This window comes from Bombina bombina, chromosome 7, assembly GCF_027579735.1.
Source record: "Bombina bombina isolate aBomBom1 chromosome 7, aBomBom1.pri, whole genome shotgun sequence".
Taxonomy (NCBI): Eukaryota; Metazoa; Chordata; class Amphibia; order Anura; family Bombinatoridae; genus Bombina; species Bombina bombina.
In genome coordinates this window covers 181,267,662-181,287,084 of record NC_069505.1, presented here as the reverse complement: position 1 = coordinate 181,287,084, position 19,423 = coordinate 181,267,662, and the positions used below count along the sequence as shown (strand labels likewise).

Below are 19,423 nucleotides of genomic sequence, written 5' to 3'. Positions count from 1 at the left end.
GAATTATTTATTTAATTGTAGTTATTTTATTTAGATTTATTTAAATTATATTTAAGTTAGGTGGGTGTTAGGGTTAGACTTAGGTTTAGGGGTTAATAACTTTATTATAGTGGAGGCGACGTTGGCGGCGGCATATTAGGGGTTAATAATTGTAGTTAGGTTGCGGCGACGTTGGGGGGGCAGATTAGGGGTTAATAAATATAATGTAGGGTTCGGCGATGTTGGGGGCAGCAGATTAGGGGTTCATAAGTATAATGTAGGTGGCGGCGATGTCCGGAGCGGCAGAGTAGGGGTTAATAATTATAATGCAGGTGGCGATGATGTCGGGGACGGCAGATTAGGGGATTATAAGTGTAAGATTAGGGGTGTTTAGACTCAGGGTTCATGTTAGGGTGTTAGGTGTAGACATAAATTTGGTTTCCCCATAGGAAACAATGGGGCTGCGTTAGGAGCTGAACACTGCTTTTTTGCAGGTTTTTTTCAGCCGGCTCTGCCCCATTGTTTCCTATGGGGAAATCGTACAGGAGCACGTTTAGCCATCTTACCGCTACCGTAATCAGCGCTGGTATTACAGTGAGATGTGGAGCTAAATTCTGCTCTACGCTCACTTTTTTGTGGCTAACGCCGGGTTGAAAAAAACCTGTAATACTAGCGTTGTCTTAAGGTAGCGTTAAAAAAAAAAAGGCTTGTTAGCACCGCACCCCTGTTACCGCAAAAGTCGTAATCTAGCCGTAAGATTAAACTAACAATTAAACTAATATAACTATTAAACTAAAATTAAACTAACTACCAATTAAATGAACTATATTACACATTAAAAAAATCCTAACACTACTCTAAAAATTACAAAGTATCTAATTACAAAAAATAAAAAAGACAAAATTACAAAAAATAAACACTATATTATGAAAAATAAACAAAATTATCAAAAAAACCTAACTCTAACAAAAACCTAAGCTTCCCATTGCCCTGAAAGGGGCATTTGTTCAAATCAGCCAATAGAATTTCAGTAGCTCTCATCTTATTGGCTGATTTTAATTTCCAAAATCAAATAAGCCAATAGGAATGCAAGGGACGCCATTTTGAATTGCGTACCTTTCATTGAAGATTCAGTCAGTGTACGGCGGCAGCCGTATGAAGAGGATACTCCACGCCGGATGTCTTCAGGGTGGATCCGCTCCGCCGGGATGAAGATAGAAGATGCCGCCGGGATGAAGATGGAGTCACCAGGATGAAGATCGTTCAAGCGGGACTTCAGATACTGTGAGTGGATCTTCGGGGGTTAGTGCTAGGATTTTTTACATTTTTTTGGGGTGTTTTTTTTTTTAGTTTAATGGTTTGGGCTTTTCGGAAACAAGCTAAATGCCCTTTTTAGGGCAATGCAAAAGAGCAATGCCCATACAAATGCCCTTTTCAGGGCAATGGGTAGCTTAGGTTTTTTTTAGATATTTTATGTTTATTTTGGGGTTGGGGGGGGGGGTTTGTAATGTTAGTGGGTCTTTGAATTTTTTCAGGTAAAAGAGCTGTTTAACTTAGGGCAATGCCCTACAAAGGCCCTTTGAAAGGGCTATTGATAGTTTATTCTAGATTAGGTTTTTTTATTTTGGGGTGTTTTGTTATAAAAAATGGGTATTAGCATAGGAATATTTTTTATTATTTTTGATAATTTGTTTTTTTTTTGTGTAATGTATTTTTTTTTATTTTGGGGTGGGTTTTTATTTTTAGATTAGGGCTTGGGCATTTCATAAAAGAACTGAATGCCCTTTTAAGGGCAGGAAAAAGAGCAATGCCTATACAAATGCCCTTTTCAGGGCAATGGGTAGATTAGGTTTTACTTTATTTTTTTGTTGGTTTGGGTGTTGTATACTGTTAGGGGGATGTTTGTTTTGTTTTGTAGCAAAAGAGCTGTTAACTTTAGGGCAATGTCCTACAAAAGGCCCTTTTAAGGGCCCACAAAAGGCCCTTTTAAAGGGACAGTCTAGTCCAAAATAAACTTTCATGATTCAGATAGGGCATGTAATTTTAAACAATTTTCCATATTACTTTTAGCACCAATTTTGCTTTGTTCTCTTGGTATTCTTAGTTGAAAGCTAAACCTAGGAGGTTCATATGCTAATTTCTAAGCCCTTGAAGGCCACCATTTATCTCAGGGCATTTTGACAGTTTTTCACCACTAGAGGGTGTTAGTGCATGTGTGTCATATAGATAACACTGTGCTCACGCACGTCGAGTTACCTAGGAGCCAGCACTGAATTGCAAGACTGTCAAAAGAATTTAAATAAGGAGGAAGTTTGCAGAGGCTTAGATATAAGATAATCACAGAGTTAAAAAGTGTATTAATATAACAGTGTTGGTTATGCAAACCTAGGGAATGGGTAATAAAGGGATAATCTATCTTTTAAAACAATAAAAATTATGGTGTAGACTGTCCCTTTAAGGGCCGTTGGTAGTTTATTCAAGATTAGGCATTTTTATTTTGGGGTGGTTTTTTTTTTTTTTTTTTTTTTTTAAAGGGTATTAGAATAGGAATAATTTTTATTGTTTTAGATAATTTTGTTTGGTATTTTTTGTAATGGTAGTTTTTTGTTGTTGTAATTTTAGTGTTTTTTTTATTTTTTGTATTATTAGGTTTTAGTGTAAGGTAGCTTAGGTTTTATTTCACAGTTAAGTTTGTATTTATTTTAACTAGGTAGTTAGTAAATAGAATTAGAGCTGCTTAAATCCTATTGGCTGATTTGAACAGCCAATAGGATTTTAGCAGCTCTAATTCGTATTGGCTGATTCAAATGTTTCAGCCAATAGAAATGCAAGGGACGCCATCTGGGATCGCATACCTTGCATTGCAGATTCAGTGTACAGCGGGAACCATATGAAGAGGATGCCCTGCGCCGGATGTCTTCAGTATGGACCCGCTCCGCCGGGATCAAGATAGAAGATGCAGCCTGGATGAAGATTGAAGAGGCTACCTGGATGAAGACTTCTCGCCACTTGGATGAGAACTTTGACGCCGGGATGAAGATGGAAGAGGCCATCTGGATGAAGATCATTCAAGCGGGACTTCAAAAACTGTAAGTGGATCGTCGGGGGTTAGTGTTAGTTTTTTTTAAGGGTTTTTTGTGTGTTTTTGTAGTTTAGGGTTTGGGCATGTACAAGAGCTAAATGCCCTTTTAAAAACACACTTTTTCTAACTTTGACCCCCAAAATCTGTTACACATCTACAACCACCAAAAAACACCCATGCTAAATAGTTTCTAAATTTTGTCCTGAGTTTAGAAATACCCAATGTTTACATGTTTTTTACTTTTTTTGTAAACTATAGGGCCATAAATACAAGTAGCACTTTGCTATTTCCAAACCATTTCTTTTCAAAATTAGCGACAGTTACATTAGAACCTTGCTATCTTTCAGGAATCTCTGAATAGCCATTGACATGTATATATTTTTTTTTAGTAGACAACCCAAAGTATTGATCTAAGCCCATTTTGGTATATTTCATGCCACCATTTCACCGCCAAATGCAATCAAATACAAAAAATCGTTCACTTTTCACAAATTTTTTCACAAACTTTTGGTTTCTAACTTAAATTATTTACAAACAGCTTGTGCAATTATGGCATAAATGGTTGTAAATTCTTCTCTGGGATCCCCTTTGTTCAGAAATAGCAGACATATATGACTTTGGCGTTGCTTTTTGGTAATTAGAAGGCCGCTAAATGCCACTGCGCACCACACGTGTATTATGCCCAGCAGTGAAGGGGTTAATTAGGGAGCATGTAGGGAGCTTTTTGGGGTAGTTTTAGATTTAGTGTACTGTAGTAGACAACCCCAAGTATTGATCTAGGCCAATTTTGGTATATTTCATGCCACCATTTCACCGCCAAATGCGATCAAATTAAAAAAAACGTAATTTTTTTTTCTCAATTTTAGGTTTCTCACTGAAATTATTTACAAACAGCTTGTGCAATTATGGCACAAATGGTTGTAAATGCTTCTCTGGGATCCCCTTTGTTCAGAAATAGCAGACATATATGGCTTTGGCATTGCTTTTTGGTAATTAGAAGTCCTCTAAATGCCGCTGCGCATCACACGTGTATTATGGCTAGCAGTGAAGGGGTTAATTATGTAGCTTGTAGGGAGCTTGCAGGGTTAATTTTAGCTTTAGTCTAGAGCTCAGCCTCCCACCTGAAACATCAGACCCCCTGATCCCTCCCAAACAGCTCTCTTCCCTCCCCCACCCCACAATTGTCCCCGCCATCTTAAGTACTGGCAGAAACTCTGCCAGTACTAAAATAAAAGGTATTTGGCCCTTTAAAAAAAAAAAAAAAGCATATTTACATATGCTGATGTGTAGGATTTCCCCTTAGACCCCAACCTCACTGATCCCCCACCAAACAGCTCTCTAACCCTTCCCCTCTGCCTTAATGGGCGCCATCTTGGGTACTGGCAGCTGTCTGCCAGTACCCAGTTTTGTAAAAAAATGTGCCTTTTGATTTAAAAAATGCCCTTTTCTGTAGTGTAGCTTTCCCCCCCACCAAGACCAACCCCCAACCCCTTCCAGATCCCTTAGATTACATTTGTAATAATTACACTTAGTTTTACTTTTCACTTTATTTTTTTCTGTAGTGTAGCGGTTCCCACCCGCTCCCGCCCAGTGCACGCGCCCGCCCACCACCCCCCATGCACGCGCGCGCTCCCGTGCGCGCTCCCGTAGATCCCGCACCCGATCCCGCCCCCCTCCACTTCACACTGAGCACCGATGGCCGCCCACCCGCCTCCCACGTAAGCTCCCACCCACCAACGATACCGGCCATCGATGTCCGGTGCAGAGAGGGCCACAGAGTGGCTCTCTCTGCATCGGATGGCCAAGGGGGGTTATTGCAGGATGCCTCCATATCGAGGCATCACTGCAATAACCGGAAAGCAGCTGGAAGCGAGCAGGATCGCTTCCAGCTGCTTTCCAGACCAAGGACGTACGCCACACGTCCTCGGTCATTAACTGCATTTTTTTGACGATGTGTGGCGTACGTCCTTGGTCGTTAAGGGGTTAAACTAATTACACCTAATCTAAGCCCCCAAAATAATAAAATGCCCTACCCTATACTAAATTACAAATTGCCCCAAAGTAATCAGCTCTTTTACCTGTAAAAAAAGAAATACACCCCCCCAACATTACAACCCACCACCCACACACCCCTACTCTAAAACCCACCCAATCCCCCCTTAATAAAACCTAACACTACCCCCTTGAAGATCACCCTACCTTGAGCCATCTTCACCCAACCGGGCACAGGTGGTCATCCGATCCTGGCAGAAGTCTTCATCCGATCGGGGCAGGAGAGGACATCCAGACCGGCAGAAGTCTTCATCCTATCCGGGCAGAAGAGGACATCCGAACCGGCAGACGCCTTCATTCAAGCGGCATCTTCTATCTTCTTGCATCCGACGAAGAGCGGCTCCATCTTGAAGACATCAGACGTGGAGCATCATTCCAGCACGACGACTACTCGACGAATGACGGTTCCTTTAAATGATGTCATCCAAGATGGTGTCCCTCGAATTCCGATTGGCTGATCAGCCAATCGGAATTAAGGTAGGAAAAATCTGATTCGCTGATTTAATCAGCCAATCGGATTGAATTCAATCCGATTGGCTGATTGGATCAGCCAGTAGAATGCGAGGTAAATCCTATTGGCTGATCCTTAATTCCGATTGGCTGATAGAATCCTATCAGCCAATCGGAATTCGAGGGACACCATCTTGGATGACGTCATTTAAAGGAACCGTCATTCGTCGATTAGTTGTCATGCTGGAAGGATGCTCAGTGTCGGATGTCTTCAAGATGGAGCCGCTCCTCGTCGGATGGAAGAAGATAGAAGATGCCGCTTGGATGAAGACTTCTGCCGGTCCGGATGTCCTCTTCTGCCCGGATAGGATGAAGACTTCTGCCGGTCTGGATGTCCTCTTCTGCCCCGATCGGATGAAGACTTCTGCCCGGATCGGATGACCACTTGTGCCCGGCTGGGTGAAGACGGCTCAAGGTAGGGTGATCTTCAAGGGGGTAGTGTTAGGTTTTATTAAGGGGGGGGGTTGGGTGGGTTTTAGAGTAGGGGTGTGTGGGTGGTGGGTTGTAATGTTGGGGGGGTGTATTTCTTTTTTTACAGGTAAAAGAGCTGATTACTTTGGGGCAATGCCCTGCAAAAAGCCCTTTTAAGGGCTATTTGTAATTTAGTATAGTATAGTAATTTTTGTATTTTATTAGGGGGCTTAGATTAGGTGTAATTAGTTTAAACTTCTTGTAATTATTTTTTATTTTCTGTAATTTAGTGTTTGTTTTTTTTGTACTTTATTTTATTGTATTTAATTTTAGCTAATTGTAGTTAATTTATTTAATTAATTGAATGATAGTGTAGTGTTAGGTGTAATTGTAACTTAGGTTAGGTTTTATTTTACAGGTATATTTGTAATTATTTTAACTAGGTAGCTATTAAATAGTTATTAACTATTTAATAGCTATTGTACCTAGTTAAAATAAATACAAAGTTGCCTGTAAAATAAAAATAAATCCTAAAATAGCTATAATGTAATTATTAATTATATTGTAGCTATTTTAGGGTTTATTTTATAGGTAAGTATTTAGTTTTAAATAGGAATACTTTAGTTAATAATAGTAATATTATTTAGATTTATTTAAATAAAAATTAAGTTAGGGGGGTGTTAGGGTTAGACTTAGGTTTAGGGGTTAATAACTTTATTATAGTGGTGGCGACGTTGGTGGCGGCGGCAGATTAGGGGTTAATAGATTGAATAGGCTATGTGGGCTATGGCGGTTTAGGGGTTAATATTAGAATAGGTTTATTGCGGTGTGGGCTATGGCGGTTTAGGGGTTATTACTAGAATAGGTTTATTGCGGTGTGAACTATGGCGGTTTAGGGGTTAATAATTAGGCTTATTGCGTTGTGGGGGATTGTCGGTCTAGGGGTTAATACATTTATTATTAGGAGTGAGAGGGGGGAATGCGGATATAGGGGTATACGTGTTGGGCTTATTTTTGGGAGGCGTGTTAGACAGTTACGGGAGATTTAAAATTTTTGTTACTTTTCTTAGGCGCCGGCAGTTTCTAAAGTGCCGTAAGTCACTAGCGACTCCAGAAATTTGTAGTTACGCTTATTTTTGGACATCACTAGTTTATCCGACTTACGGCACTTTAGGAACTGCCGGTGGGGTATATGTAATACCCCGATGTGCAAGGTGAAATTACGGGCGGCGCGGGTTCCCTCGCTTGCGCTGAAACATACGCCGTATATCGGATCGCGCCCTTCGTTTGTTATTTTTCGTACTTTAGTGTTTGTTATTTTTTGTAATTTATTTTTTGATTTTTTGTAATTAGATAGTTTGTAATTTTAAGAGTAGTGTTAGGATTTTTTTAATGTGTATTTTAATTTAATTTAATTGGTAGTTAGTTTAATTTTTGATGAAGCTACCGCGAATAACAGATTTATGGGCTTCCCAATCTACCAGGTTCGAGCTAGAGGAGTTAGAATTGAGACGAAAATATTCTATCAGCTCAGTCTGGATGTCTTTTAAGATTAAAGGATCGTCAAGAAGAAAATCGTCAAGTCTCCAGGTTTTAGAGGTGATTGGGAGGTCAGGCCAAAGCACTGTGCATGAGATCGGGGCATGGTCCGACCAAGTGATTGAGCCGATATCACTTTGAGTGGTTATCGAAAGGCCGTTGGTGTCAGTGTAAATGTGATCAATGCGGGTATAACAGTTGTGAGGAGCTGAGAAAAAGGTGTAGTTTTTTTGAGTGGGGTGTAGAGTTCTCCATATGTCATGGAGAGTGAGGCTAGCTAGAATGGATTTGATTGCTTTCAAAGTTTTAGGAGGGGTACAGGAAATACCCTTCGATGAATCAAGAAGGGGGTCGAAGGAGAGATTGAAGTCGCCTGCTAAATATGTCACCCGTTTTGCGTGTTCCAGAAGTTTGGAGGTAACCCTTCTAAAGAAGGGGATTTGTGTATGATTGGGCGCATAAATATTGGCGATAGTGATTTGGTGGTTGTAAAGTGTCCCTGTAAGGATCAGGTACCTGCCGTCAGTGTCCCTTTCTAAGTGGGAGACCTGTAGGGGAAGGGATTTGTGGATGAGAATTCCGACACCGTTTTTCTTGTGTGGGCCAGACGCAAAGAAGGCAGTGGGGTAGTGAGGATTGTGCCACCTAGGCTCTTTTCCTCTTTGGAAGTGTGTCTCTTGGATTAGGAGAATTTGGCTGTTTAATTTGTGTAGATCTTTCAAGGCAATAGATCTCTTGCCGGGGCTATTAAGTCCCTTGGCGTTGATGGATGTTAATTTGAGAGTATGATCCTGGAATCTGCTGTGTTTAGCCATTTAAGGGAGGGGGGGGGGGAGAGAAAGAAAAAAAAAGAAAAAAAGGAACCTAGAAGGGTGTTAGAAAGAAGGGAGCAGAAGGGAGATATTAACAGAAAGAAGGCAGGGAAGGGAGAGAAAAGGAGTGTTTTAAAGCGAGGGAGGTTAAGTAGAAAGAGATAGGGCAGTCAAGGTTGTTAACAAGTTGAGAAGAGGAAAATAGGATTGGGGGAAGTAATCCAAAGATCAGTTATACGTATCTTAATGATTAAAAGTGGTAATGGTCTACCTGACAAATTGAGGGACAGGGGAGGATAAATATAGAAGGGAGGAGTTTATGCTGAGGACTAAAGGAGCGAATGAAGGGGGAGGGGAGAGGAATGGGGGGAGGGAGGAAGGGAGGAGGATAGGGGATAGGTGGAGAGGGAAAAGAGGGGGAGGGTTAACTCTATGTGATTAATGCTTATGAAGGTGATAGAGAAGGGAAAAAAAAAAAAAAGAACCAGAGCCGGGGTGAACAGGATGGTAGGGTATTTAAGACGTCCAAGATGTTAGATGGCCTGTTGTGCAACCCCGCAGGACCAGAGTTGGCAGATTGTAATACATAAGGAGTTATGCACTTGTGGAGGATCATAAACAGGGGAGTGAATTTTCATCCGTGCCTTTGGTATTAAGGGGGTATTAGGCGGGGGTATAGGGAGGGTAAGGTTTGGGGAAAAGTGGGGGCATGTGGGAGGAGGAAAGAGGTCGACTCTCAGGCATCACAATAAACAACATATGCAACAAATATGTACTAAATGCAGAAATATAAACATATGAAGAGGAAAAAGGCAACTGTAATAATTAACACATCAACAGACTAGGCTCAGTAGAGAGCTAGAGGGAGGCCAAAGACCGGAACCAGGCCAAGAACTAAGTGATAGAGCATGACCTATTCATTAAAGTGTAAACTAGAAGTATTTGTCAAAATATAATAAATGATGAGAGCATTAAGTGTGAGCTAGGCTTAATAATCTGAAGTCTGCGCTGGTGTGATCTAGGACTAGTATTCCAATGTGGGGCCTGGGGTGTATAAAGAAAAGGGGTATAGATGATCTAGTAGTACATACAGTCTTAATTAAACCAGGATTTAACATTGTGGCACTGTAAAGTTCAAACCTAGTATTAGTGAAATAATTAACATAACAAAAAGAAAAGCGAATGCAAAAAACAACACAACATTATTGATAACTTTATACTGCACCAATATCAGAATTGCAATCGTCCTCAGTTCCTGTAAGGGAAGGTATTGACAGTTCTCTGAAGAAAAAAGTTGGGTCAGATCCAGGTCTATACGTGATAATTTTGTTGTTGTAGTTCACAATTATGGAGATCGGGAAACCCCATCTGTAAAGGATCTTATGTTCTCTGAGCTTTGAGGTAATGGGGGAAAGTTCTCTCCTCTTCTGTAGCGTAGATTGGGCTAGATCAGAGTAAATGTGGATCTCTTCTCCGGCATGAAAAATATTCTTCTTGTTTCTAGCAAAACAGAGGATGTCTTCTTTGTCTTTGAAACTTGAGAACCTGACAATAATGTCCAGAGGGGGGGCTTTTGGTGGAGGCTTCGCCCTCAGGGCTCTATGGGCTCTATCTAGAGGTATGTCTGGGGCCGTGGGGTTGTCCTTAATAATTTTGAAGAGGGCTTGCAAGTACCCCTCCAAGGCTGCAGGTGAAACCGTCTCAGAGACCCCCCTGAATCTTAAGTTGTTTCTACGGCATCTGTTTTCTAGATCCTCTAGTTTTTCATTTAAGATAGAGAGTTTGTCTTCGTGGTCGCTGATAATAGCAGCATTATTTTGTATCCTGAGGTTGGTGGGATTTTGCTTTTCTTCTAAGGCCTGTACTCTGCGGTCCAGAGCGCCCAGGTCTTTTCTTAGGTCTCCAAAGAGTGATCGCATCTCTTGGAGCACCACATTGATGTCCTCTTTGGAGGAGAGGTGTTTGATGTCATGTTTGGTGACATAGGAGGAATAGTCCTCTGATGGATTAGTGTCCTGAACATCTTTCTGTGTATTAGACATAGTAGCGTTGATTGGCCCAGGGGGGATATCTCTTGGGGTGAGGTACTGCTTCAGAGTTTTACCTGTGCTTTGTACGTTAGGCTTGTTGTGCTTCTTGCACGGCATTACCCAGATGGTGGGGGTGATTGTGTGGCCAAGTGAGAGAGTATTCAAGAGGCAATAGTTAACTAGCTTAATGGTTAGTTGCTGGTAGGCTCCGGCTTGAAACTGTTATCTCAGCAGGGGTCCCTGGCCTGGAGCTGCCCAGGTGGAGGCTGATTGTTGTAAGCTAAGGTCAGGAAAGAGCCCCAAGCCAAGGGCAGGGATGAAAAGGTGCCGTAGATAAAATTGTGTCCTACTGGTTATATGGGGCCCAATAGGTTGCAAGGCTTCGGGAGCACAGAGAATAAAGTGGAAAAGGGTACCAACATACCGTATCTGGCTAACCGGTGTTTGATTTCAGTTCCAGGGTGCAAACCGCACTGATCGCCTCCCAGCTCGAGGCTAGCTGTATTAGAGAGAGTCTTGAAATAGAGCTGAGGCCTGGGGTAAGGTGGTGCAAGGGCCCAGCTAATAGTTGTGTTCTCAGGGCAATTCGGAGGCTGTCGCTGAAGTCTGGAGTCGAAGGGGCCTTAATCCGTTGTGGACAAACCAGGGTGAGATGCAGTCGCTACGTGATTAGCAGGCAGGCCCCTGATGCTGATGTCTGGAAGCGCTTCGCGGCGGACCCACGTGGTCCGGTAATGGCCGCTAGACAGTGAGGGCTATATGGCTTAAACGCCGGTCACCGGGGGCTCCGTCTGAATCGGGTAGGCAAGGCGCCCTTAAGGCGGTAAGTAGATACCTGATTGCTTCTGTTTGAACGGATACCGCTATCGCGGTGCTGAGGCGTCAGCGGCCTTAGTTGGGCCCGAGGTGTGTCTGAGGTGTTGTGCGGCAGTTAGTCAGGCTTTCCTCCCCTGCCCGAGCTGTCGGGTTACATCGGATGCATAAAGGTGAGGTGTAGGAAGGGATTGAGGGTAAAAAGGTCAGGTAGAAGGGATAAAACTGACTTGGGATTTGGGAGCCCTCTTAGAATGCGGCCATCTGCAAGCGTGGCCAGACTCCGCCCTAAACTTAGTTATTTTTAATTTGAAAGATAAGTTTTAATTTAATTTAAGGTAGGGAAATTGTAATTTTAATCTAAAGTTAGGGTTATGGTTAGGTTTAGAGGTTATTAGTTTAATTTAGTTTATTGCAATGTGGGGGCTTTCGCTTTAGGGGTTTATAGTTTAAATTAGTTTATAATGTTGTGGGGGGCTTTCGGTTTTGGTGGTTAACAGGTTTATTATAGTGGCGGCGGTGTAGGGCTTAATAACTTTAGTATACTGGGGTGATGTGGGCGGACAACAGATTAGGGGTTAATTATATTTAAATAGTGTTTGCGATGCGGGAAGGCGGCGGTTTAGGGGTTAATAAGTTTATTATAGTGGTGACGATGTCGGGGAGTGGCGGAATAGAGGTTAATAAAAAATTTTAGTGGTGGCGATGACGGGAGAGGCAGATTAGGGGTTAATTAATGTATTATAGTAATTGTGATGAAAAGGGCCTCGGTTTAGGGGTTAATAGGTAGTTTATGGGTGTTTAGTGTACTTTGTAGCAGTTTAGTTATGAGTCTTATGTTACAGATTTGTAGTGTAAAACTCATAACTACTGACTATAAACGGATCTTATCATTTTAGGCTGTAACGCCGTTTTTTTAGCCAGAAAGCAAAACTCGTAATACCAGCGCTATGGGAATCCCATCAAAAAATGTCATTTTTAAGAGTGCGGTACCGACGTTGCGTTACAGGCTAAAAGGCTTGCGGTACACCTATACCCACAAGACTCGTAATGGCTGCAGTGCTGTTTTAACACTGAAACGACCATATTTTCAGCGTTAAAAGACAAACGCACAGATTTGTAATCTAGCTGAAAGCCAGAGAGAAATATTCTTGGAAGGGCAGTTACACTTAAAGAGAGGGAAAGAGAAACACAATAGAAAAAGACATAGAGAGAGGGTTTCAGGCAGGGCAGCCAGATAGCACTTCATTGAAGTGACAGGATCACAGATATGAAGGCAAGATAAATGTTCTCAGACAGGCACACAATTCTGAATAAAAGTTCTTGTTCTGGTTGCTGGTATGATTAGGAAGAAGGTTGCAGGCTGCTGTGACAGCCTGGGCAGCTGCTTTCCCTTTCAATCAGTTTGCTCCATCACTGTAACACTTCCTGAATGAAATCTAGTCAGGTAAATGTAACAATCTGCGTGTAAAAACATTCTTTATAAAACAACTTGTTTTGTTCATTTTAGTATGTATTATTCATCATTTTAAAATTATTTTACCTTTTATTTATTTTTAAAACTTCTGGGGATGTGGCTGTAAATTCCTGTCACAGCCCTACAAGCGGTCGGGGGTCTGTACAGAAAGGTTTATCTAGGTTGATGTCATACATCGTTTAGAGTAACATGAACTGGTTTACTATTAAGTGAATAGTAGATAAAAAGGGAGTCAGGTTTGCCCATGCTCAGAAGAGGCAGAATGCAACCTAAGTGCTCATTTTGCAGGAAAAGAAGTAAGTTGTTTGCTGTTTTTTTTAACAATCTATTTCTTTGTATGTTTACCTGTACTCTCTAATCAATAAATATACTCCAGCCCTCCCCCTAAGATCCAACAATCTCCTTACACCTTCTACCATCACCTCTTCCCGTGCCAGAGTTCAGGGATTCTCTCGTGTGGCACCTACCCACTGGAACACACTTCCATGTGCTGTCAGACTTTTCCCTAATCTGCCTTGTTTAAACCACTCTCTAAAGAAATTTTTTTTTCATGGAAGCTTAACGCCCAACTCAGTAACAAATTAATCCCACTTACCTAAAAATTTCCCTCATCTAACTCTGTATTAACAACATCAATATCACCCTTGCAGGCCCTTAATTCCTCCTGTATTTGTCAAATTTTGTCATGTCCTTTCACGTTTTGTATCATTGTTTCATTTATATCAATTGTACCCATGAACAACGCTGCAGAATATGTTGTCGCTTTATAAATAAAGTATAATAATATTGCTAACCTTTAACACATTTGTTTTAACTGAAGGAGCACTGTCATATCCCTAATATATTCTTAATGTCTTTTATAGGAGCTGAGTAGACCGCAGGGAATTTGTTCAGTCAGGTATGTGTTTACTATCTATCTCTATCTATCTATCTATCTATCTATCTATCTATCTATCTATCTATTGTTCTCTATCTATCATTATACATAGCTGCATGTATGTTGGCTAAGTTTTGTGTTTTGAGCAATTTTTTGCCCCTCCTTCATGCTGCACAGTGATTGTTTACTATGATCAGGATCACATTTATATCTGTCCCTAATTATATACAGCAGAAAAGATAAGATAAACAACATATGTAAACCCTGATATTAAAGGGACAGTCAACACCAGTATTTGTATTGTTTAAAAAGATAGAAAATCACTTTATTACCCATTACCCAGTTTTGTATAACCAACACTATTATATTAAGTTACTTTTTACCTCTGTGATTACTTTGTATCTAAGACTCGGCAGACTGCACCCTTATTTCAGTTCTTTTGACAGACTTGCATTTTAGCCAATCAGTGACCTATCATAAGTAACTCCACGCTGTCTAGCTGTGACAAACTGTCAAAATGCACTGAAATAAGAGGCAGCCTTAAAGGTCTTAGAAATTAGCCTGTGAACCTACCTAGGTTTAGCTTTCAACAATGAATGCCAAGAGAACAAAGCAAATTTAAGGATAAAAGTAAATTGGAAAGTTGTTTAAAATTGCATGCCCTATCTGACTCATAAAAGTTTAATTTTGACTAGCCTGTCCCTTTAAAGGGCCAGTAAATCAGTAGATTTGCATAATAATCAAATGTATAATAAAAAGACAATGCAATAGCACTTAGTCTGAACTTCAAATGAGTTGTAGATTTGTTTCTGACATATTTCAAAGTTATGACAGAAAAAGAGAGCACTACTCAAAAATAGTAAACGTTCCCCTGTACAAGTATTTTTTGGTAATAATATATTAGGGATTGGTGCTTGTACTGATCATAACTTTTACAAAAAATCAGTAAATAACTGATAGAAGGGTACAAATATAGCACTCATGAACGTTGAAAGATAATATAAGAAAATAGAATAAAATATAACTTTTACTAAATATTGTTAAAAACTGGGGGTATACATACAATTTTAAAAGAATATGTATGTCTACTGGAAAAAAGCCCCCAAAAAATTAATGGACTTTATGTTGGACAAACAAACCCTTGTTGGGATATTAGGATTTGTCTTGTGAATAGATAACTGACCTTAGTACTGACCACTAGTATGGTGTGGAATAGGCATATGTGAGAGGTTGGTATTTATTGGTTCTCCAATAGAAATCACTGGAGGTATGAATTGCTCAGAAATAGATACAGATATGATGTCTAGGTTAATCATAAGGTAAGATGGACATCTATATCTGTGCCTGTGGGTTTACCAAAAAACGATAGAAGGTAAGGTGAGTGGTTATATTGTGTCTATATGGAGATATGTCCGGTGAGTACCTAAGTCTGGAAAATAACAGATACTTGTACCGAAATATTATTATCGGTTATTTGTAGAGCGCCAACAGATTCCGCAGCGGTAATACAAATACACCAGTTAAGTATCTAAGTATGGAAATAACAGATTCTATACCATAAGATAACTGTAAGTGACAACTGTGTAACGGTCTGGAAATACCAGAGCACGATACCTGTTAAATACCATGGATAATAAGAAAGGAGAGTGTGTCTCTACCTATACCTCGGTTTACCGTATGAATACCTAGGTCTGGATACGCCAGACACCTATACCTGGTAATTATCGTTGATAACAGATTGTGTGGGAATCTGGAAATACCAGAGCATATATACCTTTTATTACCATGATACCACTTGTGTGATAGTTTGGAAATACCAGAACCAAATACCTATTAATTGACCAAGGGTAATAGAGGTGATTAGAATATATCTGCACCTATACCTGGGATTACCGTGTGGTGACTTGGTATCTCTATTAGGGTTACCAGGTAATTAAATAAAGTCCAGATTAGCGGACACCTATACCTTGTAATTACCGTTGCTAGTTACTGAGTATTGGATAAATGGCACGTATCAACACCTATACCTGGGATTACCCTGTGACGTCTTCAACAACCAATAGTAACAGCAGAAACACAGATATTTATTTCTCACGGAGAGCAAATATACTTGATATAATAAAGAACAAACAAGCACATATCCGACATTATACGCATATTTAACGTCCACAACTAGCAGACACATAGCAATTATCAAATATAACACACTTTATTAAAAGGATTAATTACGGCTAACCAACCAATAAGGATGCACCAAAAGAATACACCCACTCTTCTATCCAATCGATGGCGCCAAAAAAGTCAAGCCTCCTAAAAGCAGCCAATCCGTTTACACTACAGGATATTTAAACCTCACGAGGACAGAATGAGACTGCCCTTTGATACAGCCACTTCGGCGAAACGCGTCAGTGGCATCCCCCTCTCCCTTCCTGTTGTTTTTTTCATGTTTTTAACGTTATGTCTACTATATTACTATTGATAACTACCAGATCTTCTATGATGTACTGACTGCTTTGAGGGTTTATTTTACCCCAGGTATGGCTTTTTACTCAGACTAGGCCTAAATAACCATACTTTTACCACTATTAATGGCAATTTAATGGTAATTCAAAGGTACAGGCTTTGTGGTAAATGGCATATGTATTTCGTAACTAATAATCTCAGTCATTTTGAAATTACTAACCTGCTATCACAAACGGTAATTACAAGGTATAGGCGTTTGATATTTCCAGACAGTGGCACCCGTGCAGTGAAACACTCAGTATTGACGGATATCAATACCCAGTTACTAACAATGGTAATTAAAAGGTATAGGTGTCCGGTATTTCCGGACTTTATCTATCAACTAGGCAACCACAAACGGTAATTACAAGGTATAGGGGTCCTGCATTTCCGGACTTTTTCACAGGGTAATCCCAGGTATAGGTGTTGATACGTGCCATTTATCCAATACTCAGTAACTAGCAATGGTAATTACAAGGTATAGGTGTCCGCTATTTCTGGACTTTATTTAATTACCTGGTAACCCTAATAGAGATACCAAGTCACCACAACGGTAATCCAAGGTATAGGTGTCCGGCATTCCCACACGGTAATCCCAGGTATAGGTGCAGATATCTTCTAATCACCTCCATTACCCTTGGTCAATTAATAGGTATTTGGTTCTGATATTTCCAGACTATCACACAAGTGGTTCCCACACAAGCTGTTATCAACGATAATTACCAGGTATAGGTGTCTGGCGTATCCAGACCTAGGTATTCATACGGTAAACCCAGGTATAGGTAGAGACACACTCTCCTTTCTTATTATCCATGGTATTTAACATCCAATACATCCTGGAAACAGCAACTTGTGTGGAGTAAGTGCCTGTGTAGACCGGGAATCTGCCTGTTCCCCAGCTTCATTTATGTAGAAACAACGACTGTCCACAGCACTTCAAATTATCATATAATCTTTATTCCAAAATACAGAAACAAGCGACGTTTCGAGTCTTACAGACTCTTATTCATTCCATGGCATGAATAAGAGTCTGTAAGACTCGAAACATCGCTTGTTTCTGTATTTTGGAATAAAGATTATATGATAATTTGAAGTGCTGTGGACAGTCGTTGTTTCTACATAAATGAAGCTGGGGAACAGGCAGATTCCCGGTCTACACAGGCACTTACTCCACACAAGTTGCTGTTTCCAGGATGTATTGGATGTTAAATACCATGGATAATAAGAAAGGAGAGTGTGTCTCTACCTATACCTGGGTTTACCGTATGAATACCTAGGTCTGGATACGCCAGACACCTATACCTGGTAATTATCGTTGATGTTTCGATGTTTTCGATGTTTCGAGTCTTACAGACTCTTATTCATGCCATGGAATGAATAAGAGTCTGTAAGACTCGAAACGTCGCTTGTTTCTGTATTTTGGAATAAAGATTATATGATAATTTGAAGTGCTGTGGACAGTCGTTGTTTCTACATGGTATTTAACAGGTATCCTGCTCTGGTATTTCCAGACCGTTACACAGTTGTCACTTATCTTATGGTATAGAATCTGTTATTTCCATACTTAGATACTTAACTAGTGTATTTCGGTATAAGTATCTGTTATATTCCAGACTTAGGTACTCACCGGACATATCTCCATATAGACACAATATAACCACTCACCTTACCTTGTATCGTTTTTTGGTAAACCCACAGGCACAGATATAGATGTCCATCTTACCTTATGATTAACCTAGACATCATATCTGTATCTATTTCTGAGCAATTCATACCTCCAGTGATTACTATTGTAGAACCAATAAGTACCAACCTCTCACATATGTCAATTCCACACCATACTAGTGGTCAGTACTAAGGTCAGTTATCTATTCACAAGACAAATCCTAATATCCCAACAGGGGTTTGTTTGTCCAACATAAAGTCCATTAATTTTTTGGGGGGCTTTTTTCCAGTAGACATACATATTCTTTTAAAATTGTATGTATACCCCCAGTTTATAACAATATTTAGTAAAAGTTATATTTTATTCTATTTTCTTATATTATCTTTCAACGTTCATGAGTGCTATAGTTGTACCCTTCTATCAGTTCTTTACTGATTTTTTGTAAAAAATATTTCAAAGTTATGTCTATTTCCACTCCTCCTGTATCATGTGACAGGCATCAGCCAATCACAAATGCATGTATGTATATTCTGTGATTTTGTGCACATGCTCAGTAGGAGCTGGTGTCTCAAAAAGTGTAAATATAAAAATACGGTGCACATTTTGTTAATGGAAGTAAATTGAAAAGTTGTTTAAAATTGCTGCTCTATCTGAATCATGAAAGTAAAATTTTGACTTGAGTGTCCCTTTAAATAATCTTGTCAGCACAGATAATTGGGCCCGAAGTTCCTTTCTGTGAGAGCATACTGAGGTACCTTAAGAGTACGCATGTATCTAGAGCACTGTATGTAGAACATTGTTATAATTATTGTTGCAAAAAGTACTGTCATAGAATGTTCACGATGTGCAAACTCACATGGCATGAAATCAGTTTTTCACATAAGGAGACACTAAATTCAGGCATATGAACAATTAATTACTGGACTTTTCTGGTAGCAAAATGATTAATAAACAAAGAGTTTCTTTTTTTAGGCATGAGAACATGGACTCTCACAATAATGCTCAGATTCAGGAAGAAAGAGAAAATAGTCAAAATGTGCGTCAGTGCAGGCTGAAGGAACTTCAAAAGGTACTTAAAATAAAAGATGACAGGAATATTCAGAAAAATGAGCACCATCTTATCTACCAATTACTAATATGGGCCATGAAAGAATAATATTATAAGTTCCTCCAGATTCAGCAATGCATAAAAATGATATTACAAGCTAAGTCTAAGTATAGGCTGCAAAATAAATGCTTCTATAGCTGTGGTATCACCAAACCACAGCCCTTGCTATTGAACAACTCATTAGCTATGATTCTTTATACTACATATTACTCCATGTCTTGTAGGTACTGTAGCTCTCTTAAGGGACATTTAGCATTTAATAAATATTATACAGACCATAAACTAAAAGAGATAGCTATGGACTGTATTCTGGACCCTGATCATGTTGTTCTATATCTGAAATGCAACAAAGTTTACTCCTCTTAGGATATACCTGTCCTACCCCTAACATGTGATATACACTTGTTTTGTACCTGTTTTGTGGTCTGAAGAAGGGGCGCTAGATTTAAAAAATGTCACTATCTAATAAATAAAGAATTTACTTTATTGTGTCCTGGGTGCGCACCTAGATCCGGAGACAGTGAGATGGGACACTGTAAGATCCCAGTCTGCGTCTATTAGCACA

At 39.9% G+C, this 19,423-nt stretch overlaps 1 protein-coding gene across 1 annotated transcript in view; it reads left to right on the top strand.

The window, feature by feature from the left end:
- The window catches only part of LOC128636289 (PRKC apoptosis WT1 regulator protein-like), a 90,685-nt gene that overhangs the window by 27,955 nt on the left and 43,307 nt on the right, over positions 1-19,423 (top strand). Inside the window, exons 3-4 of the mRNA XM_053689323.1 lie at positions 13,569-13,603; positions 18,687-18,819. Of these exons, the coding sequence (XP_053545298.1) occupies positions 13,569-13,603; positions 18,687-18,819 (168 nt within the window). The remainder of the gene's footprint in view (positions 1-13,568; positions 13,604-18,686; positions 18,820-19,423) is intronic.